Source organism: Thunnus thynnus, chromosome 3 (assembly GCF_963924715.1).
Source record: "Thunnus thynnus chromosome 3, fThuThy2.1, whole genome shotgun sequence".
Lineage (NCBI taxonomy): Eukaryota > Metazoa > Chordata > Actinopteri > Scombriformes > Scombridae > Thunnus > Thunnus thynnus.
In genome coordinates, this window is record NC_089519.1 from 16,882,520 (window position 1) to 16,906,848 (window position 24,329).

A 24,329-nucleotide genomic window follows, 5' to 3' on the forward strand; every position below is an offset into this window, starting at 1 on the left:
ATCATAGCAATCGCCTTATCAAATTCTTATGGGTTACTTTTTAGTCACTCCACACCATGTCTCCTAAAGAATCAGTTCATATGTAACCAATTTGCATCAGTAAGGAAAAGTATAGGAAATGTTAAGTCAATGGGCAGATATTGTCCAATGGGCTTGTCTGAGCTTGTGTAGAGTACTGTTTATCTGAGCAGGTCAGTAAGAGCTGTCAGGGCTCAACCGTACAAACCGGCAAACCAAACAATGAACTGAAAGCCGCACAGTGCTGCAGACTGGGTTGTTGAGTTTGATGAATCATTTTATTCAGTGTCAGCATCAACAATATTGCTTAATGGAGCTTTAAATTACAGGGTAGACAGGGTAGTGTTGTTATGATAGCCATATTTTTGTGTCATTCCAATGCTACATTTAATATCTAAAGAAGATTTAACACTTGGGTGCCACAAGAAATAAGAAACAACACTGTGCTATGTCATATAACAAGATTCTTCAAGGGTATTTGACAGCTTTATAACAGCGTTTCTGCAAAGATGATGTCATTTGTCCATCTCTGTCAGCTCTGTAAGCCAAATTGTCCATAATCCTGATATGGTGCCAGGATTATTTAATGCTGTTTCCATGTTTTCACCTGTTTGACTGGCTGCTGCAGGTCTGTCAAGTGTCACACTGAGGCTCTGTCAACTCAAGTCCTTATGTCTTTTCTCAACTATCAATAGTAGTAAAGAAGAGTTAGGTAGTTTGATGTAATAAATCTGTAAGGAACATGCAACAAGGAAATGTGTTTTATTACTGGTTGCACACTGGCAATTACAAATGCCAGGTCATATATACCAAGTGTCAAGTGTGGGGAAAATGAATTAAAAAATAATGAGCTGGAGTCTTACTCACTGTAGGTCTGAGAGGACTAAATATTTCTTTTTTTTTAATGTCAGTCATTACTGTTTCTCCTCGTCATGGTCTGAAATGGAAGCTGAATGAGCATGTCTGTACAGCTGCAAGCCTCACTGAGCACAGTTCACAGGAAAGGGAGGAGAGCTGATGGAAAGGGAATCAGACAGAGATGATGGCTGTGAGAAAAAAGTGACGGAAGAGGAGAATAGGAGAGAGAAGTTGAACCACAGATCGGGATCAGATTTTAATCCGTCAATTAGGCCGAGTGAAACAGAGAGCTGTTCCCTCAAGCACCCCCTCCCTTCCCCTCCCTGTGTCTAGCTCATTTTCTCCTTTCTTCTCTCTCCTCCAGTAGCTCTGTGGAATGTGGACTAGTCTATTAGACATCAATACAATGCCTCCTGTGTCCCCTGTGAGGGTGCAAATAAAAATGGTTATTTTTTTGTTTTTCTTTGTTTTTATGTCACATTTGGTAAGAAATTGCAAAGAAGACAGACTGCTGCTTACATCTGTAACTCTACCTCTGTTGATAACATTAGTACTATGGTAATTTTAACTTCCTATAAAACAGATATGATTTGAAATCAAAAAGGGGCAGAGGAAGGGAGAAGCTAAGATAATAGCTAGACGGGGAGACGAAGAAGAGCAGCTTAAAGGTCCAGTGTGTAGTCTTTAGTAACATCTAAAAGAACAGACTTGGTAAAAATTGAATAGATTATTTATAAGTATATCTTAATTAGTGTCTAATCAGCTGAAAATAATAATTGTTGTGTTTTCATTTCCGTAGAAATAAGCCCTTTATATCTACATGGGAGCGGGTCCCCCTCCACGGTGGCCGCCATGTTGCATCGCCATGTTTCTACAGTAGTGCAGAACGGACAAACCTAACACTGGCTCCAGTGAGGGCCTTACACGTTTTAGATTCAGTGGGCGATTACTGGAAATGCACCGGTTTTAAAACGAAGAAGAAGAACGGACCAAACATTTTGTATTGTGAAACGTTTTCGAAACCAAAATCTGATAAATGGAGCTTATTTAGAAAATCACAGGAGCGTGAATTGTCGTCGTCAAAGAAACGAAAACACGAAGAAGCTAAATGAAATCGGGAAAAGCAACGGCATAAAACGAGGATAAACTCAGATGGAAATCCCTGATGAGAGAAATGTTTGCAGACTGACGCCGAAGTTTCCTGTTTACTGCTGGACAGGTAAGAGTGTAATGTATATTTATTTTGCCCTGCTGGTAATGGTTCAAAACCTAGATGATGTACAGTGTTTATTAGCAGTACATTAGTTTCCCTGAAAAGAAACGCCGCCACGTAACGTTAAATATTAGCACACTTTAGCCTCAGTTTGTGCCTCTCATGGAGCTGGTGGTCTGAGACAACAGGGAGGCGACGTCATGCTAATAACCCAACGATTTATTCATTTTCTGTGACAGTAAGACAATACATTTTTGATTGATAACTAAGATATTTAGCGCTGGTTATGTGCTAAAGACAGTAAGTCAGAGTAATGAGTTAATGTGAAAGATAAACTGAGAAGTCTGCTCATCACCGAGTTAATACATCCTGTGAATTTATATTTATATTTTTCACAGTGCTCCATGATTTTATTGTTTGCTTCTAATTTGTCATTTAGGAGCACATGTACACATTGGAGGGCAAAGTTAGCTTATAGTCCAACACAAATAACGTTTTCCCCGTTTCAATGTTGAAAAACATGTAATTACTACCAGAGTTTTAATTTTACATTTATCAGTCAGAAGTGGAATTTTTCTGTTATTTATTTTGCTGTGTTTATCCAGGCCAGCCAAGGCTCCCAGCATCTTAGGACATAACATAATGTATTACAAGGGTTTGTGACTGTGTCATAAAGCACTTATTTTCTTGATGTTGCTGTTGTTTCTCCAGCTATGAGAGAGGTCCTGTAACATCGATGCATGGTATTGCCTTTATCTTCATCCTAAAGTGACTGTGTAATAGGTCAGGGGTATTTCACCATGTGCCATTGATGGCTGGGAGTACGTTGGTTTTCATTACAACCAAAGACAACAAAAGTTGATTTCATTAAATAGCTACTTGTCTCTGACTGAAAGTGTGTTAATCAATTACATAATCTGATCTAGTCTGTTGTTGGCATGAAAATCTGCATGGAATAAGGTTGAACAGTTTCTGGTGAGCACATTAGATAGATAGATAGATAGATAGATAGATAGATAGATGATTTATAATAGTAAGTTCATTAATTTGTGCTGTTTTATTTTTCTCAGGCTTCCACAGAAGCAGTTTTCCATGCAGCTGCTGCTCTACACACAGCTCCTGGAGCAGATGAGGAACAGCAGTTCCAGTGAATCATGGGTGTTGTTCCTGCCATGAGAACATCTTCATCTAGAGCAGTAAATTGAATACCTTTGGTGTGGTTTTGGTCTGACCCTTGTCAGCCATTATATATGCAGCAATTTGCTGGGAGCCGGGAGGTGATCGGATAAGTTTAATCACACTGCTTTTAGTGTTCAAACAGACTAATGATTTGATAGATTATTCTGTCTTTATCAGAATCAACTCTGAAGAACACAGAATAAACTGTCAATATGTTTGTGTTTGAAAAGTAAAAGCTGCACGTTTATGTTATCCTTTTATTGTCCAGATTGAAAAGGATGTCCAAAAATGTTTCTGTTAAATAAAAGATATTTTTATTACAAATGTCATTATTCTTAATTCTTTATATTTTTATTTTGTGGTTCAAACTAGTGAATTATAGTTAACATAACGTGTAGTGGCAATGAAAATTAATCCATAACATGTACTACAGTGCCCTTTTCTGAGGATCAGTGGTATTCCAACATCACTACTGTTTTATGTTGCTTTCTAAATATAAATAATGACAATATAAATTAATGGTGGAAGTGGTAATGACAATATACTGACTGCAGGGAAATACTGTCATTGTATAAGTATATATTAATATGTTTATCATTGCAATTATCACAGCACATCTGATGAATATCTTTTATTTGGTAAACTTGCACATTTAAGTTGAACAAATGTGAATATATATATAAACAAAAAGTTTAATAATTATTCTGAAAATATATAAATATGGAAAATGTATAGAACAAGTATAAAATAAATAAAATATCAGAAATGTAACAAATAAATATGAGATGATTTGATGCCTTGATGATGAACAGGCAGGTGTGCGAGTACCTGAGATACTGTGTGGACATTCCAGAGGACCTGGAGGGAAACTCAGAGGCCAGGTGTGAAACCAGTGTGATGTCTTTGGAGGACCAGGGAACTTGTCCCTGATCCTCCAAACACAGCAACTGGGGATGACAAGTCGGTTTCCCTGGCCTAAAGAGCCATGCTGTCAATAGATGAAATGTCTATAGGCAGCATAATGGTACTCCCAGTTGTCATCCCCAGGCTTCCTGGTTTGGCCAAATACCATAATGTCCTCCCAGTACCGCCTGTGAATGCATAAAAAGCATTTTCAAGACAGTACTGGGAGAAGTGCAGTATTATTACTACACAATCTGCAGGGTACTGGCCACAGCATTTCGTTACTTTTAACGTTTGATAACTTTAAAAGTAACGTTTGATAACGTTAAAAGTAAAGTTAGACTTTAGACTTTACTTGGCTTCCCGGCTCATTTTAAAAAGATGAGAGAAAGAGAGAGAGAGAGAGCAGCTGTGGTCGAGTGAGCTAGAGGGTGAATGAAGAGAGGGAGCGCTAATAACGTTAGTGAGGAAGCCGGTGAATCTGATTGATAAATGTTATTTTCTGATTGTTTCACAGCGGTTAGCTTCTAAAGCACAAACACACCCACACACCTCTTTAAACCTGCAGCTGTGCGCTGCACTGCCTGATTTGGTCTGAATACGGGCTAAACAGAACAGCGAGGCGGATTACAGGCATTGTACGCCTTGAACGGGCTGTGTAAAAGGGGTTACTGACTCACATTACACTGATAACACATCAAACTATACAGACTACAGTAATGTAAAGCACAGAGCTGCTATGTAAATACCACTTTGTGTTGTATTGGCATTTTTAATATCGTGCAGAACGGGTAGGAATATGATAAAATAACTGTATAAATAACGTCACAAACCTCAGTCGCTTCGGTCCCTTTGGAGGGTTTCCAGCCTCTTTCCCTGCTTCCGCGGTGCCGGTGTTTGCTCTTCTCCCTCGCCTGGCCCTGCCTGCAGCAGAACCGCTAACTCACCCTCTTCCTCCTCCTCTAACCTCCAGTACTTGACTCTGCAAACGGATAATAAAATATGTAATGTTATCCTGCCAACGCTATCTCGCTATCAATAATGCCTAATGTTAGAATAAAATAATGTAAGTTTTGTTTAGCATGACATTGCTAATGTTAGCTTGTATTACCAAAACAATAAAACACTCATAACTGCTATCTTACTTGTGAGCTATAACCTATAGTATTATAAACTAAATAATTAAATAACATCTTCACCTCATCGCTTGACTTGTTAGAAATGCTTGAAGTTGTTGTGGACAATGACATCTTCAGCAAATAGCTTCTTGTCCTTGAAGGCCACCGTAGCTTTTGTAATCTCTCCAAAGTCTTAGGGAGGGGAGGGGTGAGCCGCGGAGTGCTTCAATCTAGAACCTCACCGTTAGAGGCCGCTAAATACCACACATATTACACACTGGACCTTTAAAAGCAGACAGAGAGGGAAGGCGAGAGGTAATGGATTATCAGGAATCTGGAAATGTTGCAGTTCATATAGGCAAAGCTCATATCCACAAAGCACACAGAGAAAAACGACTAAAGCTAGCAGGATGAGAGAGTCTTTGCTTTATTCGGGGGGTGACATTTCTTGTGAAAGCAGGAATAAAAGAGAAAGATGGGGGGGGTTAAAGAGAATAGCAGAAATCCTTTTGTTTAGAGTGACATCTCACCAAAAGAGTGAAGCAGCAACAGAGAAATCAGCGTTTTGACAATCGCATACCTCCAAAATCAAGACGCAGAAAAGCCCGACAGAGAAAAAAGAGATATCACTCTGTTTGAAGTGATATATCTCCAAAACAGAAGGTAAAGAGAAACAGAGTGGGATGACAGCAAAGCTTTATCATTCTATTAAATAATACACTAATACACTGAAATTATCTGTCCAGTCAACTGCTTTGTTCTTCGACACACAGACGCACGCACACACATATATACATATATGTATCTATATTTATCTTAATCCTTAACTTCATACACATACACGCACCATTTGGAAGGTATAGCCGGAGCAGTGGATGGTACACCCACACACTGTCTGGCAGTAGACTTCCATGTGAAGTGACAGCAAGGTCACCATTGGCATTTTAACTGCTGACCCATTTGTCTGGATGAGGAGCATTCTCTTTGTCTGACAAACACACACACACACACACACACACACATTTACAAGCATACACAAAAAAAAGTATTATTTAAATCACAGCTACACTCGTTATTGAGTCAGATATTCAGATTCAACACACTTTTTTCCTATAAATAACAAACAAAAATTCATTTTTCTTGCACTGTTTATTGCATCTATTTACCTCTATGCACACACACAACTAGAGCTGGTGTATGAGTGTGTGTGTGTGTGTGTGTGTGTGTGTGTGGTAGTCACTGCCTACATGACCCCAGGGTGCTTCACTTCATATTCAGTCGGTTCAATCGATCTTGACACAAGTAGTATTAGATGGAAACACATGAAAACAATAGAATTGGGTTATAAAAGGCTCTATGTCCGTTCTTCTCCTTCAGAGCATAATTGTGAATGCATCGTTGTTGCAGCTGCAGGGAAGAGTGTGTATCTGGTTTGCAGGCAAGTACAGCAACCTTTTTCAGTCACTCTGCACATGTTTGGAAGGTTTGACCTATGTGGGTTTTCTAAAGCTGATACAGATATTCTTAAACTAAAGCCCCTGGCAACTTTGAATTTTTCACCCTGATTAAAATGAAATTATAGGGGAAACATTTTGAATTAAATGAAAATTTTAAATGAGAAACGGTCAAATATTCACAGCTAGCAACTTCAGTTAAGAAATATGAGCATTTTTAAAAGCCTTATCGGTCAGGTTATCTTCACTCCATGCTTCCTGCTTCAAAATTCCTCGGTACTCACTTTGCTGTATCGACTTATTTAATGTACCTAGAGTTTATGCAGTGAAACAGTGATGTGTTTGTGTGTGTGTGTGAGAGAGACCATGTCCTCTATCTAAATGTGTAATAATAAGTTGGTGTTCAGCGTGTGTTAGACTAATCTCTTACCCTTGAACTACTGTCTACCTGCACAGCCATAAATCACCCTGAGTGTGAGTGTGAGTGTGTGTGTGTGTGTGTGTGTGAGAGAGAGAGAGTGAGCAAGTGAGTGACTGTAATAAATCACTTTCCACAGGTTTCCTCCAGTGCTGTGCTGTATTACACTGATTATAGAAAGAGAGAGAAAGAGATAGATAGAGAGCATTAAACAAGGAAGGAAAGAGTAAAGGCAAAGCAGAATGGGAATGAAGTAAAGGGAGGGATAGGGAGTGGGGAGGTGAAAGGGGGGGGGGGGATAGATATGGCTGTATGTGGACCCTCTCATCTCTGAAGTCCTCATTAACACCAATGCAGACACACACACACTAAAAACACACAGTTAGATGTAACAGCTGGAACCCCCTAACCTTGGCAGTGTTCATGTCTTACACCAGGGACTGGAACCCATAACCCTGTAACCCTGTCTATCCACTTAGCCCTCTGTACCATCCACTCATCATTTCACTTGTCAGGTTAATACCAAACATGTATCTGTTGAGATGTGTCATCTAAATATAATTAGAATAATCTAGCATTTATGTACAACAGTTGAGTAAATACAGTGGAAACAGCTTACAGTGATCACGATTACAGTGATCAACCGATTATATGGATCAAAAAGTTCAGGACAGAATCATTCCTATACTGTAGTCTGCTTACAGTGTTCATTTCGGGTCTTTTCATATATGGAAACCTTTGGGGGAAAAAATTTTTAACTACAGTAATTCTATTTTCTTTTACTCTCATAGTACATATATGATGTGTATTTAGTGGCTGCGGTACCATTATTAGGCGTTGCACCACCTCCGCAGGGTTGTGTGGAGGTGCGGGGTGTGGGTGATTATTTTTTAACCACCGTGAAACAATCAGAAAATAATGTTTTCACTCAACCACTGCTTCTCTCCCTCTTTCTGGTATTTTTTAAAATGAGTCGGGAAGCCGTCAGCAAAGCCTAACTTTACTTTTAATGTTGTCAAATGAAGAGAAATGTCCTCCCCTCTTCCTAGTAATGTTTTTGTCTTCTCCCAAAAGTTAATCCTGGTTCAACTCCCCCCGCAGCCTAAACGCACAACTCACAACCTGTCTGCTACTAGCTGCTGTGTGCATGTTGAAATCATGACAGGACAAAGAAAAGGAAAAAGTCATTGTCTCTCAATGGCAGTAGTCTCCTTGAAGCTTGTGACAAACTGCCAAAAACGAGCCAACAAGATGTAGCAGTCAAACAACAAGCGTTTACGTGATCACTATAAGCGGTTTCCTGTACTGCAAATATGGAGAATAATACTGAATAAAAATGCTGTTGAACTAAAATGATAATAAGTTGTTACTTCAGATATGTATGACATTACAAATGCCAGTCACATCATGTAAATATGCATACACATGGATTCTGACCATTACCACACTATTAGACTACAGTTTTTGTTTTATGTAACAGAGGGGGAAATGGTTTACTCTTCTTCTACTGACATAACAGCTTTAGCCTGAGTGAAAAGTGGGTGATCATAAACAGAGGACAGTGGAAATCAGATGTGAGTACAGTGCATATTCACTGTGATAATAACCACAGACTGAACGGCACATGTCACATGTCACAGCCATTCAGGCAACATGTGACACTCCAATCAGGATAATTATGAGTAAGTGAAATATAGACGATTATTGGAAATGGTGATCCACATACTACCATCTGTTCTGCCCTGCTGCACAGACACACACAAACACACTTACACACACAGGCATACTTGATGACTGCCATGCACACATACGCATCAATATATACATAATATGCACACACAGACACTGAATGCATTGCATATGTGTTGACACACACACACACACACTGTGTGTAAGGCAGAAAGATAGTGAGCTGGTTAAATACAATTTATGGGCACATATACAGTACACAGACATGGGAAGATTAATGCTTTCATTGACAGATGAAGGATGGATTTCATTTCATTTGGTCAATGAATAGACCAACTTCCCACAACAGAAGTTGGGAAAAGCACTAATCTAGCACATGGTCTCATTCCAATCCTGTATTTTATTTATTCCCATTCCATCTATTCCACCACCATTGCTTGCATACAGTATAAGTGAGGGATTTTAGGCCGATACGACATAGTAAACATTATAACATACTAACACTGTAACACTCTTTCGACAGTGAGAATCTGAGCCTGACTGATTATTACTGAAACATCTCAAACATAGAACATTTTAGTGAAAGTCCTGCCGCAGGGGAAATGGTGGAATGGTCTCAGACATATTTCTATGTGTCAGATTGCAGATTTTGTCCTGGTGAGATGAGATTCAATACAAGCAAATGAGTTGAGAAAATTGCACAGAATATAGCCGTGATCATTAAGGTCTGATTACTGTACTGATCTTCCTTTCAGCATGCTGAATGCACCAAATTTCCCAAGCAAATTAAATGAATGTTAAATAACCATTGGCATATTTTGAAGCCAATAGATATAACATCTCTTTCAACCATGTGACCCAATTCACCACTATATACTCACACTTTTTCATTATATACCGATGTTGACTACACAGTCAGTTCATATTAGTTCATATACACAAAACTGATGTACTGTTGTGTTTTGCACTGTTGCAAAGCACTAACTGATGATGAGAATGACTGTGACTTTATCACACCATTACTAATTTCATACATTGTTAATTACAAGAAAAATATGTATTTGTAAATATTTATTAATGTATTTATTTATTCTCAGAGGTGTTGTTATAGTCATCACACCACATTTTGACTGTTGTTATTTGGTGCTCCATTGCATAATGCATTAGAAAACAACAGTCACCTCATCCAAAAACTGAGCAATTTTAGTGTACATGTTGGCATCCTATGTGTAGGATTTGAAAACCTCTAGTTTTGGCAACCTTGAGTGCTAGTATTAAAAAAAAAAGAAAAGAAAAGAAAAACACACTCATGTTGATCCATGTTACATAAAATTACATAAAAATAAAGATCCTAGATATAGGGGATTTTTTTTTTTCTTTTATTATGGTGTTTTTCCAATGTACATGCTCATGCACAGCTGGAATTAGTACATAGACATAATGAGATGGTAGCTGAGCCAAAATAACTGAAACAGACATATAGGATGTCCCTTGCTGCTGTCCTTTAGTTTCCTCACACAGATCATAGAGAGTGAGCAGGTGTCTCTCTCAAACAGAGGAGGGAATCTTCAAATCATACTGCACGAGGAAGCATACTGGCTGTCTAAATTAAACACTCTTAGCTGTAATGGCTCGAATGCGTTTACTGCATTTTATTTACTGCTTTGTCAATATTGTTCCAGTGCTGTGTTAATAGTGCCATCTGCACACACTTTACACAGTAGCTTTTTGTATTCCACTCCCTCTAGCACTGGTATGACAGGAGAGGTAGACCAGGACCAGGGGGGATGCTTGGGGTTCTTGTAAGGTCAGCACATGACACACACACACACACACACACACATATATACAGAGAGAGACTCAACTTGGAGGTCACTGTCAGCCCTAAGGCAAAAGTAGAGCAGTCACTCACGACGCGCAGAGAAAGACGTATTTGTGTGTGTGTGTATGTGTGTGTGTTTGTGACCTGGTTCATCAATGTGGCAGTGTTTTCACCAGACACTATTGTGTGACAGGGATTGCTCTTTTTTGTAGCAGGTCACACACACATGCATAAAAGCATGGCTGACAGAAATTCTCACACACACACACACACACACGCATGCACGCACGCACGCGCTCTTACTCCTCTGTGTGCAACATGAAGCAGCCATCTCCTGGCCTCTGAGTAGCCTCAGGCCCAGTAGGCTGTTCACACTGTACATGTTAATGGATACAAGCTCCATCTATTGTTTAAAAGATGAGAAACAGACAGCAAAAATAAGAGGATGTGATAAATAGAGAGATTAAGAATATTCATATTATATAGTCAGACAGGCCACAAATGTTTTTGACTTCCACTGTTAGAGCTCATCACTCTGTACTACAGTACATGGCCATGGCCATGGTGTTGTTGCTTACAGTCAGAAGTGGGTGGAAAGGAGGACAAAAATAAGAAGTCAAGTTCAAAAGGTTTACAATTGTTTTAAGATGTTTTAAAGTGTAAATGACATTATGATTAATCGCATCAAAGTAAACTTCTATATGCCACATTGCTCCAAAACCTCATTAGAACTAGTCAACAATGGAATATCACTAAACTATAAAAGATGAGGACTATTATGTTTAGAGGCTTTAAAGCAGTGTAATGACAAGAGATGTTCCAGCAGACCAACTGACCCAAAACTCATTTATAGCAACATATTGCATCAGGGCACGGAGAGGCTCCAAATTGTACAAATGGGATGTACGTATAGTGGTTTGATTTATGTCACAGGAGAAAACATGAAACTTTAGCTCATCTTGGTTTTGAGGGGTGCCCAGGCGGTGTAGAAGAAATAAAAATTGCCTAACACCACAAGGACTTGGATTCAGTCCCTGGCTGTGGTACTTCTGGCATGGTCGTATGCTCCCATTACTTTTCAGCCAAGTGAATTTATGGCTTGAAGCTAACTTACTCATGGGTTTTAGGACTAAAAAGTGGACTGCTTTAAGCCTTAAAGTGGAGCCAACTATTCTTTGAACATGGGGTATGTTTGTGATTGTGGCCCTTACTCATGCCTTGACATATGCTGGTCTGATGTTAGTGGAGTAATTGATAGCTCCTCCTCTCCTCTACTGGACCCCTGTATGTGAATGCTGAACACACATTCAAAATGGCAACTGTAGCTACTTCTCTCTCTTAGTTTGAGAACTCTAAGACGCCGTTATCAAGATGAAGAAGCCAATCATTGTTGTAACTTGGAACAAGACGGGTGACAAATTAAAGGAAAAACAGACATAAAGTGTCTTAGTAAGGTGGCCACCATGTGCCACCAGAACAGTTTCAGTGCACCTTGGCATTGATTCTACAGTCTCTGCAACTCTTTTGTAGGGATGAACACCATTCTTCCAAAAGATATTCCCTCATTTGGTGTTTTGATGATGGTGGTAGAGAGTGTTGTCTAACATGTCAGTCTAAAATCTCCCATAGGTGGTCAATTTGGTTGAGATCTGGTGACTGTGAAGGTCATAGCATATTATTCACATCATTTTCATACTCATCAAACCATTCAGTGACCCCTCGTGCCCTGCGAATTGGGACATTGTCATCCTGGAAGAGACCACTCCCATCAGGATAGAAATGTTTTATCAAAGGATAAAGGTGATGACTCAGAGCAACTTTGTATTGATTTGCAGTGACCCTTCCCTCTAAGGGGACAAGTTTATGTACACTATATACTAATAATGAACCAAGTAGTATCAATAACCTTGATAATGACTCCCTGCCAGTCAGTTAGAACTGAAGAAGCCCCTTGGATGAGAGGCAAAACATCTTCAAGTATCCACAACCAAGTCCAGTTGCCCTTGATTAAACCCTCCTTGGATCAGCAATTAATGAGCAGTTATCAGCTGAAAGAACATACAACAGGAAAGGCCAAAATGGCTTCTGAAATTCACTGATAGGTGTTTTTTTTCTGAAGTGCTTCAGAGAATTGCTTTTTCAGGACTAAAATGAATAGAGGAGCTTAACAATTAGTACACAGGGAGATGGACATCCACAATGTTGATCTCACTATTTCCCTTTGTCTTTGAGAGATGAGGAGAGTGGGTTGGCTCACTGCTCTGCTCTCTCTGAGGAGGCAGAGTGTGGCTGTTGAAAGAGAGGGTAATGTATTGCTCTCTGTTGTGGTGTCCCCTGTGGATAGGCCTAATTTATGCCACACACACATGCAGAAATCATTCCTCCAAAGGACACATTAGCAGAAAAAAAAAAAAAAAACTGACGTCAGGGGACAGGATACACCTTGTATGTGCGTGTGTTTACGTATTCTTATGTGTGCGCAGTTGATTAAACACTTGTGTATATCATGGAAATATTGTGAGTCAACTATGTTTCCTTTCCCTTTCACTGTGGCAGTGTAACACCTGTTATGCAAAACACCACAGCCTGGATTAGCCTGGTTGCCAGATCCCATGAATCACAGGCGACACTTTTTGTTTAGCCATTCTGGCACTGCCCCTCTCACATGATTTCTATACATCAGTTGGTCAGTGTTAAACCAATCAGAATAGCACAGAAATCAAAACAAACTTCAAACCAAATCAGAACCAACAATAAAATTGTCAGTGTAGTGGCCGAATTTATGTTTTTATCTTTTGTTCTTTTACAATCTGTTTCTCCTCTACCCTCACATACATGTCAAGATTATATGTCTGAGTGTGTGTGACTAGATGACTTAAACATGTGTCTCTCTGTCATCATGGTTTTTACTGTAACTGTGCCCAGGGGACTAAGTGGCTTAACACTAGCTTATAGTCCACTAGAACAAAAGGCCGACATGATCTCACAGTGTCGTAAAAGAGAAAAACACAGATAATGAAGGATGGAGAGTGAAACAGACAGACTGGCGAGTCCAAAATCTAGCCCACTTAAGTTTGAGTTTCCTCAGTCTCCAGAAGATTTTTAAGGGGTGACCTTGACAAAACAAAATCTTCTGGTAAGAAAGAAACAATGGCAAAAGAGTCTTGTGATAGTTGTACTTTTTTCTCATTTTCTTTCCCTTTTCACAGAACCAAAATTATAGCCGCCACTGTGTTCATGCATGTGTAGGCAAGGGACATGATGGGGAGGATTTATGAGTGTGTATAGTAAATTGTCCAGGTTCAGTTGGAGTTATGGAACTGTGTTTATGTGTGTGTGCATGAGAGTGTAGACAAGAGAAAGAGGAGGAGGAGGGAGAGGGAGCATGCACCCTCATCTAATTAGCATGTATGTGATGGCCTGGCTTGACGCCTCGTTTATGGTTTGTTAAACACACACACATACACATGGACATTGCCTGTTTAGCAGAACAGTGACAATTAACTATGTACACATCCTCCCAATCCTAAACGATGCAGGTTAACATGGTCTCCCCGTCATAAACCCATGTTAAACTTTGTTACATCGTGTGAACTGCTTGTTTGTGTTAAAGTGAAATTCGTTTTGTCATCATTTAGAGACTGAGGAAGAACTAAGTGTCTGGCTTCCCTTTTCACTCAATGAGAGGTCTTGTATGTACTGAGCACCCACAAATAGATGTGGTTCTATATATAACCATAATGACTCAGAGAACCCTCTGATTTTGTAAAGTAACTCCACATTTTCTATGTAAAACTGCAGCCGTCACAAAATCACAAATCCCATCACTGATCGAGACATTAGATTGACATAAATTATATTCTGCTTAAAGTTTTCATCATATCAAACACTGTTTTTATGCAATTTATGGCTGACTTTTTGCCAGCAATAACTATTCAATGTATTTGCATTTTTTGATTGCCTCTTTATTGTAGTTTTCATTGTGACTTGTGGACTCTGCCTTTTCTGCGAGAGATTCAAATTTCCTACCTTTTCTCTCTCTCTCTTCTTTAGTTCTCTGTATTAAACAATGTGAGGTCATAAATCCTTTCAGCCTATGGTTTGTTAAGCTGCACTGTAAATAGATACACCAATCGCTCTTGATCTGTTGCATTTTTGACAAAGTAGCTCAAGGTGTGTTTGTTGCCCTCATCCATCAATATCTGCGATTTTCAAATGCAACTCTGGGACATGTAGTTGTAGATTGCACTCACCATTACCACCAATAACTGAAATTAAAAAAACTGAAATCTTAAGTGACAAATTTCATTGACAAATTGAAAAAAAAAGAATCCAAATGTGTCTGCTAACAGCACTGCATTTTAAAACTGTCTAGAGCGTCTTAGAGATAATTAAAAGGTCGATCAGAGGCCAGTGTGGCACTTATATATATAGATCATGTCATTTTTACAGCACCACATGTCGAACCATTAAAGATCTCACTGCAGTAGAGCAGTGGTCCTCAGTTTTTCAGTCTGACGTACCCCCACAGCTCTATCAGGTGAGCTCAAGCTACCCGTCATTGACACTACTCGTCACATTCCAAACATTAAAATTGACTCATAGCTTCTCTGCTTGCTTGCAACTAGTTTTCACACAATTAGTCGCAGCAAAGTGTTCAGTTGTTACAGCTGACTCAGTTTGGATGGAAGTGTGTCCTGTGCTCTCAGTCTGTTGTAGCTAATATTTATGTCTTATTTTAACGGTAGATATTCAAAAAATAAGCCTCACATTCATTTGTAATCATATGTGTATGTTTATTTTCCACTTTTCCATTTAAACAAATATGTGGATATGTACATTTTTACCAAATCATAATTTTGAGTTTTTCAGATTAGTTGAGCCACTCCACACCTGCCGAGGAGAACCCCAAAGGGTACTTGTGTTTCTCTATCTCGGTGATTGATTCCTGGTTGGAAATCACCATGCATCACAGTAATGAGTTTTGCTATGGTCTATGCCTATAGAAACCTTTTTGGTAAACGTGAATACAAGGAGTCAGGGAAAATGGGCCCAATCAGACATATGGCTCATTAAACCAGATATGTGCCGTAGGCATAATGTGCAACAGAAGGTACTGAGTATGTAAACATAAGCAAACCATTTGAGACAAGCATTACATCTGGAGATATTCTGTCTTCTGATTGCAGCCTCTTAGACATAATCTCCGCTTCACTCACTATGATCACAGCAAAAGGAATGTTGTCTTCCTTTCCTCTGTTCTGGGGAATGACAATAACCAACAGAATACCAATGGCTAACTGCTGGGTGGCCATTTCACTACTAATGTATGTGTATGTACCCTGTTTATGTGTCTATTCATGTGTTAGTGTGCCTGTGTGATTTGCATAAGAGGTGGAAGTAAGAAAAAATATTATTGTGAATGAAACGAAATGAAATATTCAAGAACGAACAAACACAAACTATTTTGACATAAACGTAACGACACCATCATCAATTACAACAATCATGGATGGATGGATGGATGGATGGATGGATGGATAGATAGATGGATGGATAGACGGATGGATCGATGGATAATTCATTAAGCTGACACTGGTTGATAACATACTCCAACTCACACACTTCATATTTTAAACTTTATTGATTCAGTTCATCATTGTCAGTCAGGTAATGCTGCTGATGTACATCTAAACTCTCTTTAGATGACTGAGAAGAGTGTGAAGTCCAGCAGCAGTCAGTTAGTCAGAACAGTCAGCGCTATGATTAACATGACATCCAAGTGTTTTGAAACTTCAGTTAATATGTGGTTGTAACTGGAAATTCAGTTGTAGTGGTCCAAATGTCAGTAAATAAAGAAATGTTAGAATGGTTTATAATATGAACACTGTATTTGTTATCTCAATTGTTTTCATTTTTGTGAGGGTTCTCTTCAAATAAGTTTGGTTGGATGAGGTTCAGATTTCAGTGTATGATGAGTTTTTCCTACAAAACTGTTTTGCTCCAGTTCTGTCCAAAAAGTGAGTTCTGATGATTTCTGCCAGAAATTGGAGCAGCTGGCCAAGACACTGTTGCGTCACTGCTATTGATTTTTATTCAGTATCATTATCAGTCCTCTACAGATGCTGTTTTGCTACAGAACATGAAAAACCTAAATTTGTGCACCTTAACACCACTTTATTTGAAATACTGTAGAATTCTGGTCTGTATTAGTGTTTCTAGTAGATATTGCTTCCTAACTTTACATGAGTTTTTTTCTCATCTTGTGTCCTTGTTTGCAGGGAAAGCTTAAAAGGCAATTACTGTCAAGATTTAGTAACTCCAACTTGATGATTTGCATGAAAATGTAAATTTAGTTGTCATTGATTTATCTAGGGAAAGTTTATGAAGCAAAGTAGAACACACCTACTGCGCTGCACAGCAGGAGGTGAACAGCAGTGTGGACGAGAGTTCACAGGAAAACAGGAGGAAAAATTAAAAGCAAGGAAAAAGACTGGAGATAGAGGCCACGAAAACTGAGAGAGTACAGAGCTAGCTACCTCAGGACAATACAGCAAACAGACCTGTAGACCTATGTGTGTTTAGGTGTGTGTGTGTCTGCCAAAACCAAGCCAAGCAGGGATGAAGAATGAGGAGGCACTGAAGGAGCCAGGTGTTCAAAACATACAGATACACACACACACACACACACATAATTCTCTCTCTCTCTCTGTCTCTCTCCCTACAACAGCTGCTAGAGATCTAAGGTTGCACTTGTTTTGTGTGACAAGGCTACTGGGTTAAAAAGCTCTGCAGATTTTTTCCATTCAGATGACATAAACCAGTCATTGCTAAAATACACTGGGGAGCTCTTGAGCCACCGTCTAACCTCAACCATGTCCTGTTCCTATCAAACAAATGTCTCTACTTTAAGCACTCAAACAAAACTCAAAAACAACAGAAAGACTACAGTGAAGTTTCATTTTTTTAACGTTTAATCCACAAAACTAAGTAATAAGTCATGCAATAGAATGTGCCTGATTGCAGCGCTTGCAGCTTGATGTGTTTGTTGGTTTGGTTGGTATCTTCTCCATGGTTTGAGAAAAGATGGACTGGTTTTTGCTTTGTCATTTATCTAACTTCCAACTGTTCTGCAGTCCAGGTTCTGTTGGCAGATTTCATTATGACAAAACTAAACAATAAGATGCAAGAGGCCATAAATTGCTGTGAGTTCTCCCATTTACAAACCATTATAATAAAAGTACTTTTTGAAAAGTACAATAACAACATAGCTGTTCAGCACCCAAACACCTGTTAGATGTTAGATGTCAGATGTTAGATGTACCTTGTGTATTTGGATACATTTACACTGAATATGGATAGAGTACAGATAGCCATATTTACAGAAATCATACATTATGCACACAAGTGTTAACATTTTCCACAGCAAACTGAATAATGAAGTCCTTTACATCGCATCCAACATTGCTTTTAGCTATCAAAGTGGGAGTTGCACTTGAAAACAGTGAGCATTGTCCAGGATTTTGTATAGTGCTCTTGAGTAGGGATTCATGATTCAAGCATTGCTTTGGGTATGGGGAGAATACAGTGTATTGCTGCATTCACCATATAGGAAAAATAATGTACTGCACTGTACTGTACACCTCAGGTTCTATTTGACACGATGTGTTACTCAGACAAGATATTCCAGTATTTTTCTTGCTTTTATAAAATGAAGTGAAAATGTACATAAATGTGTGCTAAAGGGTGGAAAAAGCAGCCACCAAGACTCAGTTTTGGAGTCTTGATGGCTTTATTTCAGACACTAGAACTCTTCTAGTTTTTTGAAAGTTGTTCTGCCGGTTATTCCCTCTTGATATGAATGCAGCATAACCTCGTTCCCTCAGGCACTATGGGGAAATGCCAGGAGGCACCTAGCCATTTGACAGAGTGAGTATTTATTTGCTAAATTATTTTTACTCCATTGATCAGAGTCTTAAAAGAATATTGTCTTGAGCCAGAACAACAAGCTCCCAGGCGGTCATAGCTGAGCTTAACACCGTGTCCCCACGGAGCCAACTGGACAGCTGTGTCGGACCCTTTGACAATCACGATATCTGTCTGTGACCCATTTACTGAAACACATACATGCAAACACCCAGAGTTGCATGGGTTAAAGTTAAAGTAGGCAAGGTTTGGGATTTTCTTTAGGCCTATAAGCAATATTTCAGTCTGTCTCGCTCTCTCTCTGTCTCTCTCTCCGTCTCTCCCTCCTTGCCTCTCTCCCTCCTTCTCTGTCTGTAATCCCAGTAACAATGTGTTCTACCAGGGTGTCTTTGATATGGAGATTGACAGAGACCGAGAGAGCACGCAAAAACAGAGAATGTCGACCAAGAGATTTTACTCAAACTCCAGAACAATGCAGGTGGATTTTAGGGGAAAGTCTGGGCCAGAGAAAAAGAGCCACCAAGAATGCATACTCTTGGTGGGGTGAAATATTATAGATCTTTCATGATGAGGTTATGCTTTTCTTCTAGGGGGGGGGGGGGGTTCAGACCAGCTGAGATTGAAATCTTGCCTGGCATGCTAATCACAGACTAGGATATTTAAGTTCTTGTCTATTCAGTTTGTATGAAGAAGATGTGGTGGTAATGGTCCAACCACTATGTGTTGGTGAAGGCTTAAATTGAATTTGAATTATGATTTCTGAATGATTTCTTACCATTTCCATGTCAAAAAAATACATGATTTGCTGTTTTATTTGGCAAACTGCAAATGGCCACTAGACATGCATGATGTAATGTTGTAATGTGGTAGCACACTAAGCTAGCAGTTAGAGAGACTGGCTTGTAACTGAGTGTCTGTCTAAGTCTCAGGTTTGACCTCAACAGCTGTCAAAGTGTTCATTGACATCACACTGAGCAGCTACCTGCTGCTCTGGAGCAAAATAGAGTCAACTGCCTTAAAGCTTGACCTGGCTGCATTTGAAACAGCAGTAACATGTGACTCTTTGAACTGTAGTTTCTTCAAGTCATTCAAGGCAACGTTATTAGTCTGTGCACAGTGCAGCCATGTTTCCATGCCAGTTTAACAGTAGTTCATTTAAAAGGATTGACTTTAAATTAACATAACTTACTATCCCGCATTTCTTTCTTATTTGAGTGGAACTTCTTTCTCAAGTTTTCTTTTTTCACACAACTACTTTCACTTCCACTATTTTCAGTCTGAATGCAACACCATGAATGCCTTTGAGGAGACTCAAAGGTTTTGCATGGGGCCATTCAGTACAAGTATAAACACTTTTGATCCTGGATGTGGTCAGATGACAGTTAGTACAACCTAGTACCTTTAAAGCATGCTCCTGGCGTAATCACACCCTATAAGCTAGGAGAACCCTGTTTTCCTTTCAGTCATCCTAACCTTCTTATTATTTCGTTGTGTTTCTTCACTCTAAATGCTTCTACAGAAACACCCTTTCTTTATCTGGTTTTATCATCCTTTCACTTCTTTTGTTATTTCCCCTTCACTTTTATCTTTAGATCTGCCTTTCATGAATTTCTCCTTCTCTACCACTCTCTCTACCTTGTCATTTCCAGATAGACTTCCGCTCTAGCCCTGTAATACATTCTCATTCTGTTTGTTTACTTTCACATGTAGCATGCTGTGTGTGTTTTCAATGCTTTGTTTGTTTCAGAATCTTTTTGTGCGTGCTGAAATGTGGGTAGCCTAGTATGCTGTTGTACATCTCTGTGCATGTGTATGTGCACCAGTGTTTGTGTTTGTATGCCTGTGCGTGTCCTTCAGGCAGTATCTGATTTCGACTACTGAGAGTAGAGTAGAGTGGCCCGCCCCTACCAGTGGGACTCCCAAACCCCCCACCCCCCAAAAGATAGGATGAGACGGTACCATTTATACCATGGTACTCAGAGAGTGAGGCTGTTGGGTTCAGTGACACAGCTCAGATAATAGCGAATAAAGCATCAGAATATAACATCAGCAGCAATGTGTGTTAACACACAATGCACAGGCCGCGAGTTCACATGCAATTGGTCATTTTTTTTCATGGATAGGTTATGATACACGGTGGTGTTACTTGTGAATGGAGCCACGCTAACTTACTAGCTTGTAGCTAACTAGCCCGTGTTGCCAAACGTCTCACGTCTGCTGTCCACCTGTAAACACTGGCAGCCAAGTTAAACACAGACAGGTGTTTTACTGTTTTACCGGACTGTTTCTCTTCATACTCACGTCCTGTCTTAAGTATGCAATCTGGGGCACAGCCTGAGGCTGTTGATAGGATAATTTTCCTTGCACAAAACCTGTAAGAGATGTACAAGGCTACATAGGAGGAACTATTTTGTTTGGTAAAGAACCGTCTACCTCATTCAGAAACTTTGTCAGAGCATGTAAGCCTGCTGTTATTTCTGTTCTGTTTACAAGGGTACCTGTATTTGTACTCTATTTTAATCAGCCTGTTATTGTTGTTGAAAACAACTGAAGGAGCTTTGTCAGAGATAGGCCTATTTTTATTAAATATAGGCCCATCCTCATCTAGCCCAGCTTCCCCAAAGCAGTCAACCAAGGGGAAACACTGCACAGGCACACAAACGCATGCATCAATTATTCCATGTATTGTTTGATTATGTGGAAACCAATATCACAATCTCTCTTTTCTTGGAGTTAGTTGAGACCTTAAGCTGAAACCTTGAAAGATTAAATATGCAACTCCTCAGAGTGGAAACCTCTGGCTAGCAGATGTTTCCAGGCTAAACAGTCCCTTGTTTTGCTTTGCTTTGCTTTGCTTTGTTTTGACTGTAGCATGTGATGAATCAATTTACTCTGAGGCAAGTAAGAGCATTTTCGTCAATTTCTGCTTTTAATATCAATAAGTAGATTGGTAACAATTTCACATGCATAAAAATGCTCCAATTTTTACACCCAATGTTTCTTGAAAGATTAGGATGCAAATATTGAGGAGCAGGTGGATGAAGGCATTGTACTGTCTGATATTTCCATTCACCATCTTGGGAACAATGAGAACACATTCAGTTCTGTCTTGGTGAACTCAACAAAGATGGAGTTAAACCCATCCAGTGGTAAAAAGTACAATTAAAATGTCTCCAATCATGACACGAACATATTTGTGAAAGGATAATTCAGGTGATATTTATATGATTTATATTGTTTTTCTTTTATTTTCTTATTGTTAAGAAATCCCATGAAAAGACCAAAACCAACAATGAATTGATCTGCTGACTAACAAGTATTATGTATGCATCCAAAGCCTGATATATCTTATTACTCTGTGCCGTAGGGCTCCATCCATGTTCCTTCTTTAACCATGAACACACACACTGTAGTTTAATTTGACTCAATCCCACACACACTGTCCTGCAGCGGGAAATACTCCATACAGCACCAGTTGTGTTTTTTACAAGACAGAAAAGGGCTAGAAGAAGAAGAAGAAGAAGAAGAAGGGGGGAAAATGTTATAATAATGTAATGTTAAGTAATGACATTTTAGACACACTAAAATAGTGCAAACAAGCTGATGTTGAACAAGAAAGATAACATTCTAGATATGTTTCTTACATGATTTCAAACATTTACCAGTTTGTACAGAAATTTGGATTGCAAATGCTGAATTTCTTGGACCACTTGCTAATATTTAATACCTTTAAATTTAGCCATGTTACATATTGACAACTCATTGTGTGCCCCAGGATTTCATTTGTAACAGGAAAAGCCTCTCAAAGCAGTCTGTAGACTGTCACAGAATAATAGAACTGTCCAACAAATCAAGCATCCTGATATTAATAACAGTAAAACAAATTCAGGCATGCTTGTTTGGAAACTGATTAAAATGTCTCAAGAGGATCAGTTCAGGTGAGGGGCTTCCCGTAGACAATCAACATACTGATAAATTCTGTAAAAATGAAGTAGTCAAGACAGTGGACTGTATCTGCTGTTTAATATTGCCCACATGTAGCACTAATCCTATGTTGTTCCTGTTTCCACAGCAAAAGCCACTGGGCTTTTTTTCCCATCCACAATATCACTCTAGGAGAGATAGTGGGGGTTGGGTATTTAATAGAAAATGCCATATCCATGTGATTTTCTATCTCAGTGAAAGAAATAAGCCAGAAGGCACTCTAATAAATAATTAAACAGAGGCTTGTGTCATGTTATTTTGGATCTGTTTGCATCGAGATGCTGTACTCTAGTTTTAGCCTGCAACTGCAAAACCCCAAATGAACGTCAGGATGGGATTCACAGTCGATTGCTGAAAGGGACAAGGTTGGCTGTGTGTTTGAAATTTCTTGAGTTTGCGTTTTTCTTCACTCATGGCAGCGAAAGAAGTAGAGAGTGTGACATGTCCAGGTGGCTAATGTTAAAACCGTTTTTTTATCCCTTAAAAAAAAAAAAAAGTGTTTGAGAGAGAGAATGGGACAGAGCTTAAGAGTAGTGATTGCAGTAGTAATTCTATAAATGCTCAGCCAAAAAAGATTAAAAAAAAAAAAGATTGCAATTCTTTTCCTGCAAATGACCCTAACATTGATTTTGTATTTCAGTTTCTCCCTCCTTGCTCGCAAATGTGAGAGATCAAGAGATTTGGAAAGACATTTTTATCTGTAAAGCCAACCACCATGGCGAGTGCTGTTAATGAAATATGTGGGGTTCTTTCATTCCTTTGCTTTTCAACAACTAATTACATTCTTTTGTGCCAGCACATTTGTATAGAATGCAAGACTGAACAGAGTTATCTGTCTGGGCGAAACAGAAACACAAACACACACACACACAGGGCCATTTAGCATTCAGAAGTCACTAAATGCCAAGGTTACCACATCGATACACAATTGATTGCTCACTCTGCTTGTGAGTCTGGTCCTCACATGGACTCAACATACTGTAGCCAACTCTAACTGATACTTAGACTGGCACCTCACACAGTTCAATATCTCCAACCATATTCTCTTTCTCTCAAAACATAGTGGCAGTAAAGATGCAATGAGAAATTTTATCAAGTTCTGTCCTTATAAAACTGCAAGGTAGTAGAAGGGCAGGAGTGGTAGGGGTTCACCCCAAGCCTTCATCAGCTGGAGAGATGGATACACTGAATGAATGATGGAGTGATGACCAGTGATCCAACCCAGGAATTGTCCTTCAGTTGCTGTTCAGTCACACCATCAGCATACATCTCCATACTTCATTGCTCATTTCTTTTGTTTGTTTTTTGTAAAGATTTTCGTTATTGTTGTTGGTGTTGTTGTCATGATTTTATTTATTATTCAAATTCATCATTCCCTTTTTTTTTTTTTTTTTTTTTTCTCGGTTGTGTTCTTTCATAGGTTCTCCCATGCCCTCTCCCTCCTGTCCATCATCTGTCATTGACCAGTCACATCCACAATCAGCCAGTCCACATGACAACCCGTTGTTAGGTGACACGGCTGAGCCAGACTCAGGGGAGGAGGAGGAGGAGGAGGAGGAGGAGGAGGGGGAGAAGGAAGAGGAGGAGGAAGAAGAGGAAGAGGAGTATGCAGCCCGATTGTACTTACCTGTAACACATGGTAAAGGGACTTCAATCACTTTATTAACATCCTTTTTAGAAGCTCCTTCATTCTCTCTTTCTGATCTGATATTAGATAAGAGTGATTTATTTTGGTAGATTTTTCCCT

General features: G+C 39.3%; 1 protein-coding gene and 1 long non-coding RNA gene across 8 annotated transcripts in view; one reads left to right on the forward strand and one right to left on the reverse strand.

Annotated features, from left to right (window-relative positions):
* Positions 1-5,537, reverse strand: part of LOC137179644 (uncharacterized) — a 178,270-nt gene extending 172,733 nt beyond the window's left edge. The window contains exon 1 of the long non-coding RNA XR_010927851.1: positions 5,371-5,537. This is a non-coding gene — a long non-coding RNA (uncharacterized lncRNA). The remainder of the gene's footprint in view (positions 1-5,370) is intronic.
* LOC137179643 (teneurin-3) overlaps positions 1-24,329 on the forward strand; it is a 370,272-nt gene that overhangs the window by 171,196 nt on the left and 174,747 nt on the right. For all 7 annotated transcript variants that reach the window (XM_067584473.1, XM_067584474.1, XM_067584475.1 and 4 more), the window contains one exon: positions 24,003-24,221. In XM_067584473.1, coding sequence (XP_067440574.1) covers positions 24,003-24,221 — 219 coding nt within the window. The remainder of the gene's footprint in view (positions 1-24,002; positions 24,222-24,329) is intronic.